Below are 10,314 nucleotides of genomic sequence, written 5' to 3'. Positions count from 1 at the left end.
CTCCTAGTAGGGCTGGGTTTAGCAGGATCCACAGCTGTGGGAACAGCAGCCCTCATCAAGGGGGACGAGAACTACCAAGAGCTGGGCCGCCAGATCGACCAGGACCTGAGCACCATGGAAAAGTCCATAGGGAAACTAGAGAAATCAGTATGGTCACTGGCTGAAGTGGTTTTACAGAACAGGAGGGGCTTAGATTTATTATCCCTGAAGCAAGGGGGACTCTGTCTAGCCCTGGGAGAAGCTTACTGTTTTTACAGCAACCGCTCGGGAGTGATCCAAGAAAGTTTAAGCCAACTAAGAAAGAGGTTGGCTGACAGAGCGGAGGCTCGCAAGGCAGCAGGGAACTGGTATGAGAATCTCTTCTCCTGGTCCGCCTGGCTGACGACCCTCCTGTCAGCGGTGGCTGGACCCTTATTTTTGCTTATAGTAAGATTAATATTTTAGGCCCTATTTGCTAGTAGATACTAGCGATGAATTCAGAGTCTGATTCATCCTAAAGACCAGTAGGGAATGTGATGGGCATGCACACTTAGCATCATATAGTGAAATGGGTAACTTCTTTGTACTCTATGTATCTTGATGTTAATCTGTACTTCTTGGAGGCCTGGACATGCTCCAGCCAGGTATGACACCGATTTAAAGGAATAGGTTGTGGTTAAATGCTCCAGCCAGGTGTGACACCACACCGGTTTCCATTGATGGTTAATGTTATGCCCAGAGTTCGGGGTCCCCAATAATCCACCACCAGGGAGCCTCTTCCGATGCAAAAGCAAGGAGTCTTTATTAATCAAACCTAGGTTTGGCTCCCAGCCTCTGTCCTACGCAGCGGTAAGGCGAGAGAGTGTGTCCCAGGAGAACAAAGGTTATATAGGGCTAGTTATTTGGGTGGGCTTAGGGGGTGACGTGGGCTACAGAGATTGGTCATTTAGGTCAGGGTTTTTCATCAGGGTCTTACAGCACAAAGGTCAGGAAGTGACCAGCACATCCTGAGGCTTGGGCCGTCCCCCACTGTAGCCTTATCAGGACCTTAGCTGCATTCCTGGAGCTTCGTTGGTCCACTCAGGTGGTGGTTGGGGGAGTTAGGTCAATACCGGCATTCTTGTGGTCACTCAGAAAAGGAGGGGGCTTGGGCTGAGGGCCCAGCCCTACAAGGCAAGATAGAGGAGAGGGAGGGGAGTATGTTTCTGCTTTGTCCTTTCAGTTAACACCCTTAAATAGACTCCTAGAGAAAGGCTTGGGGCTCCAGCAGGGTGGGGCTTCCTACGGAGGCACCTGTTGCAGACGCTGGCCAGCTTTCAATAAATCATCGCTTGCTGCTAAGAAAAAAAAAAAAAAAAAAGATTCCCATATGATTCTAATGTGCAGCCAAGGTTGAGAACCACTGCCTTATAGCATTCTGCAATGTGGACGCCAGGGGCATTTTAGGCCATGCTTTGCCCATGTGCTGCTGGGAGATGAAGTCAAACAAAATGTGGGTTCCCAGGGGCAGCCCTGATATAAAAGGTCCCTGCCCCAATGCTCCTCAGTCAATTTCCTCTAAAGTCCCATTGTCCTGGGCCTCAAGAGCATCATCACTCATAGAGCAGATGGCTCCTGAGAGGCTAATTCTTCCCGACCTATGACTCATAGTAACACGATGGAGGTCCAGAAGCAACAGAGTTTCTTAAGGCTCTGAAGGATTGTAGAGTTACATTTTATAGAATATAAATTAAATTTATGTTTAACAGTATTTCATTACATTTTCTTTAAAATAGACTGTAGGTTACTGAATAGTATGAGAAAAATACAGTAACATTGTAAGCATATAGAAAATAAAAACAAATCTTTTAAAACTGTACATAAAGGGTGTATTGGAGCCCCATTTGCTGTGGCAGCTGACACACACTGTGGCCCAGGACCTGGCACCACAGGCTTCATAAGAGCTCAGGCGAGTGGCTCACAAGCTGCAGGTGGGTCCACACTAGAAGTTCAGTGACGGCTGTGCCTGGAGCCTGCTCTGGCTCAGGTTAGGGTTCCAGAGTTGGTGTTTCCTCTTTAGGTGTTTCTTCATCTTGCTCTGGAGCTGCTTCTGTAGATCCAGGAAGAGAACATGTTACCACCATGACTGCCTTTGTGTGTCTTCCAAGGAAGAAACCTCCCATCTCCATCACTGAAGTCCCAGTTCAAGCCCCCACCCTAGGAAGCCCTCCAGACTGCAGGTCATGGGCACTGACCTGAGTGGCTCTGTGCTCCTGCTTAAGCTCAGCCTCTGGGAGCTCTCTTCTGTGTGGGCCAGCCTGATCCCCACTCACCCACACCACCCAATCCACACGCACAGCTCTCTGACTCCCTCCCTTTTTTCTAGCAGAAGCCCTCAGACCTCTGCCCTCTGGCAGAAATCTCACAAGGCATGGGATCCAGGGTGTTGCCAGCTTCTCCAAGTCAAAATCCCCATACTCCCCGTAAGGCTCTGATTCAAAGCCCGTTCACTTTTTCTGCTGGTCCAGAGAGCCACTTTCTGCTTCACAGTACGTGTAGATCAGCGATACTTTGAGGAAGAAGTCATATGGGCTGTACTGTGGATGCTACCTGGCTGTGCAGCCCAGTGTGACTGAAATCACTCCTGACTAGAAGGAAGCACTGGAGTGCAGTATTGGGGTCAGGGCCTTTGCTGAATGAATGAGCCCAAACCACCCCCATCTCAGAAGGCTGGGTGAGCCTGGGGTCCCCCTGCTCACCCCTGGGATTTCTGATCTGGCTTCACCCAGGACAGGGACCCCTAATGGAATCTCCAACGTCTTTAGCAAAAGAGAAAATAGCTTAGCCTAAGGCCTGAGGAGAATCACAAATAAGGCACAAGTTTCTTTAAAAGAAGAGAAAATGGCCAATTGGAACAACCACAGCTCCTCCAGCACAGCTCTCCAGAGTCCAGGCTTCCAGCGGGCCTTTTCCTGGGAGGAACCCCCCTCCCGCCGCCCCAAGTCCCTACAATAACACTATGAAGCTGGGCCTAGGTTCTCTCCATGTTCAGAGAAACAAACACTCAGGGACATGCAGGGATCTGGAGACTCACAGCAACAGGTGGCTGAGTGACCACTGTGCTGTGGAGGGGCAGGGTTCACCTGGTCCATGGTTGGTCCCACACACGTTGGTGAGTCCCAAAAGTTCTGTATTAACACAGAACGGTGGGTGCAGACCAAGGTGGGGACGCTGCCCAGGAAACTGGGCACTAAGTATTTAACCAGTTTTTCCATTAACTGTTCCTGGGAGGTCTGCACCTTACATGTCCATTTTTATTTTTAATTTTTAATTTTATTTTTTTGCCCTGTGAAGGTCAAGCTTATTTGGAAGCCTGAGTGAGTAGTGTTGCAGACAACATGGATGCCCAGGGTGAGCTGACATGCCTCCATGTTAGGCTTAGGATGCCCCCACTGAAAGGTCAGCTCTGAGTCTGGGCAAAGGGTGGAGCCAGCTCCCTGGGAAGGAGAGCCCTGGCTCCAGGAAGGGCGGGTGGAGAAGGTGAGGACAGTTCTCCCTCGGGGGGGTCAGGGTCTAGAAAAACAGACTTGCTCAAAGCTTTGAGGGGTTTTGGGTTAAATTTTATAGACTCTAAATTAAGATATGTTTAGGAGTATTTCAGTATACTTTCTCTATGGTACACTGTATGTTATTAAATATCATAAAAATATAATAAAATTATAAACATATGTAACAAGAATATTACACATTTAACACTGTGTCTAAATGGGGTTAGGAGGGTGCCCTCTCTGCTATCGCTGCTGACATGCCCTCTGGCCCGGGATCTAGCACCACAGGCCACACAGAAGCTGGGGTGAGTTGCTCAAATGCTGCAGGTGGTTCTTCTGCCTCTTGGAGTTCAGTGAAAGCTGGGCCTGGATATGGCTCTGGCTCTGGAGAGGCCACTAGGGTGGCGTTGCCTTTTGAGCATTTTCCTGATGTTGCTCTGGAGCTGGTTCTGTAGATGCAAGAAGAGGACATGTTACCACCCTCACTGCCTTTTGTGTGCCTTCCAAAGGCACACTCACCCACACCACCCCTGGAGGCCTCCTCCTCCTCCTGTCTTGGCATCAGTGGGCTCAGGTGCTGCTGTTGAGAATGGAGGCACTGGGCCTGGTTTGGCAGGTAGGAGACTGCAAGTTGAGCTCTAAGGAAGCCAACAGCATCATCAATCAGGCTGGGAAATTCTGGAGGTGCTGGTCCAGCCAGATGCTCAGGATGCAGGAGATGGCCCTGGGGAGAGAGAGAGGTGAGCAGCAGAATGTGAGGCCTGCCTTTCCCTTCCACACGGCCCTCCCACAGCACCACTTAGAGAGCCTGGGGTCCTGTGCCTGCTGCTCCTTGCCCATCCAGAAGCCAGACCTACTCCTTGTCCACCTTCAGTCTGGCAGTCCTGGCAGAGATGGGCCTGGTCACGAGGAATGATTGGCAGAAAGCCCTCCTGCCTGACAGCTCTGGATCAATGAGTGAACCACCTGTACCCTTCTTAGGGGAACCTGACAGGCTCTCGCAGTGTCCCTGTTCCCTCCCATTAGGACTGATAGGGCTGGTGTCCACCCAGTTCATGTCACTCATTGGCACAGAGTAGGTGCTTCAGGAATACTCACCAATGAGTAAAACAAATGAACCCCAGGGCCTTCCTATCACCTCAAACTTTGGCTCCTGCACCAAAATGCTGCCTAATTCACTAGCTGTCCTGTGTGGTTCTTTGCATCCCACTGAAAGTCAACTCCCACAGGGCAGGGTACACCAAGCTGCCACTGAGGAGGTTCTACCAGATTAGGGAGCAAGGTCCCGGGATAGGGGTGCAGACTGGGCTAGAATTAGGAGTGGAAGGCTATGAATTGTCTGAGGGGCTTCTGTGCACTAACCTCCCCACTCGCCCACACCACCCATATCCACTTGCACAGCTCTCTCTGACTCATGTCCTTTTTTCTAGGAGAAGCCCTCCAATTTCTGCCCTCTTTCAGAAATCCCACCATGAGTGGGATCCAGGGTTTTGCCAGTACCTTGAATTCACAGTCCCCATACTCCCCTCATGGATCTGATCCAAAACTGACTCACGTTTTCTGCTGAACAGAGGTCTACCGTCCCCTTCACAATACGCAAAGATGCAGCCATAGGGAGAGGAGGCCAGGAGGACGTCACATCAGGTGTTCTGTGGACACTATGAGCCTGTGCAGCCTAGTGGGACTGAATCGCTCCCTCCCAGAAGGAAGCTCTGGAGTGCAGGCTTGGGGTCTGCTCTGAGCACTGGGTTATGGTCAGTGCCTAGAAACATTTCTGTACCAGGCAGGGCTTCTAGTATATTTGGTGATTGAATGAGCCCATACCAGCCCCATGTCAGATTGCTGGGTGAGCCTGGGCCCCACTGCTCACCCCTGGCATCTCTAATCTGGATTCACCTGGGACAGAGACCCCTAATAGTATCTCCAATCTCTTTGTAATATTAGAAAAGAGCTTAACCCAAGGCCCCAAAGAGAATCAAAATTTGGCAGTGGCTTCTTCAAAAGGAAGAGAAAATGACAAGTCGGCTCAATCACATCCCCTGCAGCAGACCTCTCCACTGCCTAGGCTCCCAGAGAACACTTACCAGGGAGGAACCCAGCGAGTCCCTACAATAACCCTATGAGCCTGCTCCCTGCTTCTCCGAGGTTTCAGAGGAACAAACACTCTGAGAGTTGCAGTGACCTGAAGGCAAACAGCCAACAAGTGGACTGGTGACCATGTGCTCTGGAGGGGGAGGGGCTCAACTGGAAAATAATTGGTCCCACAGCTGTTGGGTGGTAGCAAATAATCTGTAGTAACAGAGAGGAACAAAAGTGGGTTCCCTCCTCAGGTAATCGACCACTGTGTCTAGCCAGTGTGCTAGGGCGATGCGCACCATACAGGTCTTTTCTCTTTCTGCCTGTGAGGCTGGAGTTCACTGGTAACCCTGAGTAGGTGGTGCTAGACCAGTTGGCTGTCGGGCAGCTGTTTCCCCAGGGCTGGGCTGACTGGACTCCAAGTTCTGCTCAGAATGCTGCCATCAGAGGCTAGCCCTTAACCTCTGGCTGCCGAGCTCTGAGTCTGGGCACAGGTTGGAGCTGTCTCCCAGGGAAGCAGAGTCCTGGCTTCCTGGAAGGGCAGGTCTTCAAGGCCAGAACCCTTCTCACTGAGAATGTTGGGCATCCGGAGGCCAAAACACATCTTCCATGATGCTCCAGCTCAACACTGCCCTCCTGAGTCCCACCCGCCACAGCGTTCTGGTTACTGAACAGAGCATTGAGGAGCTGCCAGTGAGGGGCAACCCCCTTAGGTTCCAGGCTGTGAGCACATTCTCTTTGCGTTCCCAGGGTCTGTGTCTGTAGTAAACTGAACTGTTCACAGAAAAGCAGCTGGGTCCTTCTGGTCTTGGCCAAGGCAGAGTGAAGGGCAGGGGGAGGGGAAAGGCTAGAAGGTGGGATTGTTGTGTCCGAAGATGCAGATGGGGAAGTGCTTGACGTGGGAGGACCACTGGACTGCCAGCTGGAAAAACCCCATGTAATTCCACTGCACACCATCGATGATGACCGGCAGCATGCTCTGCTGGTGCTTGGCCTTGCAAACCAGGCGACCAATGCCCTGGATGCACTGGCTTTGGGACTCCACATTCTCGTCCGTGGTTTTCTTGGGCGCCTTCTTTTTTTTCTCCTTGGTGACCACAGCCATGGACAAGGCAGGTGTTGCTTTGCCCTCACCACTGCGGGGCAGCCTGCTGACCTGGACAGACTGGAAGAAGCACTTGAGTGTGTTTTTGGTGGTAGGCAGCTGTTTCTTCTCTGCGACTCTCTGCGTATCTATTGGCTGGACTGCTGTCCAGTAATCCACCTGCAGCTCCATCATCTGTGCATGGACACTCTGGCTGGTGGAGGACAGGCCCCCACTCATTGATGCGGGGGAGAGTGTGTTGGGTGAGGCCTTCCCGGTAGGGGACAGAAGCTCACCAGAGCATGAGGGGACTACATCATCGGAGTCTCCTGACATGGCTGCAGATGGTTCCACTCTTCCAACCTTCACTGCCCCCACAAAGGGGATGAGATGTGAGGACTTCTCATTGGGGCGCTGCTGCTTAGACATGAGCATGGCCTCAGCAATGGGCAGCAGGTAGACACAGTTGGCCCCCGCAACGTACTCAGAGATTCTCCACACAACATCCTGTGTGTCTTGCAAGGTGTTCTCAGACTCCAGGTTGTTGAACATGTCCTGGAACATGTTCCTGGACAGGTCCTGGAAGAAGTTGTTGTAGCAGCATTCCATGGAGCCCAGGTAGCTGGCCAAGGGGTGGGGACCCAGCGGGATGACCAGGAAGCGCATGTAGTCTAGCCATTGGGGTGGCTGCTGGGACAGCTGCCTCACGAAGACCCCCAGCACAGCGTTGAAGTAGGGCTGTGCCCCTGCCACCGCCATCTTCACAGGCGTCAGGGCCTGGGAATTGCAGTTGCAGTATCTCTGCATGTGTGAGACGATGATGCTGAAGGCCTCCGGGACGTCATCTGTGGAGCAAGTGCACACCACGGGCAGCGTGTGCCCCTGCAGGATGTCCGAAAGTAACTGGCCCTGCCAGGCACAGGTGTTGACCAGGATGATGTTCTCGGGCATCTTGTCCTGGCAAATGAGGATGTTGTGGAGCTGGTCACGGACGGGCTTCCTGGGGATCTGCTACTGGCTCTGTGGGTCTGGGCTCTCATTGTCCAGTCTGTTGACCCACTCATCGGGGCTGTGTTGCAGCCTCGGTGGCCAGCCTGCTTCCTCTTGGACCTGCTGGAGGGCAGGACTAGAGACTTGGTGAAGCACGCTATGGATGGCAGCTTCTTGGTGAACCAATGCTGGGCGGAGGACCCTGCCTCCCGGTTGTCCTCCAGCTGTGCCAGCTGCTTCCCAGGGGAGCGAATTCTGTAGGCCATTGAGTCAGAGTCACTATCACTTGACATGCTGTCAAAGTATCGCCTGAGTTTGGGCTTTGGGGTTCTGGGGACACTGATATCGTCCTCCATGTCTAGGCTACTGTCACTAGAGCTCAGCACAATGTCATCCCGAAGGTCCAGAGCTTTCTCCACTTTGGGGACATGCCTCACAAGGGCCTGTTCTGAGGATATGACCTTCTCTGACACTTGGGCCCTGAGCATAGATGCCATGGCTTTCTGGTGGTAATTCTTTTGCCTGGTCATGCACCTCCTTCTTACTATCAGATTCGCTTTGTCCACCTGATTCTCCTGGGACTGCCTGTGGACGGCATTGTGACTGGCCGGCTGCTCAAAGAAGCAGCTCTCAGATGTGGCGGCGAAGTCGTTATGTGAGCTTTGGTCCTTGGTGCTGGCCTGCATGGCAGTGGCCTCCTGATCGATAGGCTGGCGGGACAGGGAGGCCATTCGAATCTTAGTGGTGGGTGTGCTGTAGGCCACAAGTTGGGAGTCACTGTGGCTTGTCTGCTTGCCTCCCGGGGCCCTCGCATTCTCAGGCAGGAGGGCCAGACTCAGAGGCTCCTTTTGGATCCTGGTGCTGTGGAGGCCCCACATCTTCATCGGCAAGCTGGAGTCTGACAGGCCTTCCATGTATGGCCTGAGCTTGGGATTGGGGCTGCTGAGGACACTGTGATTGTCCTTCATGTCGGGGCCGCTAGACAGGCCTTCAAAGTATGGCCGAAGCTTAGGTGTGGGGGTGCTAAGGATGCTGCCATCATCCGCAGTGTCTGGGCCACTGTCACTGGGGTTCAGCAGCATGTCATACAGGAGGTCCAGGTCCTCCTCCACCTCCGGGACATTCTCCCGATGGTCCTGCTCAGGGTCCAGGACCTCCCCCGAACCTTGGACTGTGCGCAGCCATAACAGGACTTTCTGCTGGTAGTTCTGTTCCGAGGTCAGGGTGCTCCTTGTGAATATGAGAGTCCCCTCATCACAGTCACCCTCCTCCTGGTCAGTGGTGTGGTAGCTGGCCTCCAGCTGGGAGAAGAAGCTCTCACACATGCACTCAGAGTAGTTGTCCGAGGACTCAGCCTCGGGACTGGCTTGCCTGGCGCTGACCTCCTGGTCGATGGGTGGCATGGACAGGGAGGAGATCTGGATCTTGTCCACCTTGCTGGTGGGTGTGCTGTGGACCACAAATTCATTGTCCCTCTCACTTGATTGCTTGCCTCCCAGGGCGCACGAATTCTCGTGCATGTGGGGCAGACTCAGAGGCTCTGTTTGGGTCCTGTCACTGTGGCTGCCCCACATCTCCGTCTGCAAACTGGAGTCTGACAGGCCATCCAAGTATGGCCTGAGCTTGGGCCTGGGGGTGCTGAGGACGCTCTCATCATCCTCCAGTTATGGGTCACTTTTCCTGCACTTCCCCATCATGTGAGACCGAAGGTCCCTCTCTGAAACTTTGGACCTGTGAAACAGCGCCAGGACTTTCAGCTTCAGGTTTCCTCGTATTGATGACCGCTGCTTCTTTGGTTCCCCCTTCTCCAAGGCATCCTTGTGCAGGGCCTGTCTGTGCTTTCCCCTGCCGCTGGCCTGCAGCTCATCCTGCCCCTCGTAGTTCCCTGCCGACTTGGCCTTAGGGCTGACCTGCATGGCACTGTCCTCGTGTTCGATGGGCTCACTGCACAGGGAGGAGATCCAGATCTCGGCCACCGCAGTGGAGGATTCCTTGATGCTGCGAAAGAGGCTCACCATCTGGCCACACCTGGGGTTTCGCTGCATGACCTCAGCCATGTGGATGGCACCAGAGGCCAGTGTCTTGTAGCCCAGGACGTTTCTGTTCTTAGAGCATTTCCTCTGCTCCAGCAGGATCAGGAGCTTGTTACCTTCTCCCTTGAGGAAGTGGTTGTACTGCAGGGAGAAGGTGAGCGCCAGGTTGGTGTGCACTGGTCTACTGCGGGGCAGCACAATCTCTTGGGACCTCAGGATGCCCTTGGAGTCCTGCATCCTCACGGAAATTACCACGGAGTTGAGGTCCTTGGCCAGCTTCTTGAAGATCACTAACTTCTTTAAAGTGAGACTACACCACCTGGGCACACAGCAGGCACTGGAGCAGTCCAACTCCCAGGTGGCGAACAGGTTCTGGGGGACCAGTGTTTTGAGCAGCGTGGACATGCTGGCCAGGCCCACAGTTCGTGAGGAAGCTGCAGCTGCTGGCACCCTACCGGACCTTTTCCTACTCAGGGTTGGTGGTTTTTTCTCCTGTGGTGGGACAGAGGAGGGACATGATTGGTGGCAAGAAGTAGGGCATGAGTGGTTGAACGAGGGTGTTGTCAAACAAAAAGTGTCCACTCGCCAACCTGTGATTTGGTCAAGGAAGGCCTGGGTCGTGGTC

The 10,314-nt window shown here is 53.2% G+C and overlaps 1 protein-coding gene across 1 annotated transcript; it reads right to left on the bottom strand.

The window, feature by feature from the left end:
- Positions 1-6,429: 6,429 nt before the first annotated feature.
- Positions 6,430-10,064, bottom strand: LOC308532621 (phosphofurin acidic cluster sorting protein 2-like; the record flags this gene model as incomplete). Its single annotated transcript, XM_081110136.1, is given in 4 exon segments — positions 6,430-7,677; positions 7,681-7,776; positions 7,887-9,285; positions 9,388-10,064. Coding segments are annotated over 4 exon segments (3,282 nt in total). The 5' UTR covers positions 9,927-10,064.
- Positions 10,065-10,314: the final 250 nt, after the last annotated feature.

Source organism: Myotis nattereri, assembly GCF_964212035.1.
Source record: "Myotis nattereri genome assembly, chromosome: 16".
Taxonomy (NCBI): domain Eukaryota; kingdom Metazoa; phylum Chordata; class Mammalia; order Chiroptera; family Vespertilionidae; genus Myotis; species Myotis nattereri.
Note: the sequence above shows the minus strand (reverse complement) of the source record. Positions and strands in the feature narration are given on the sequence as shown.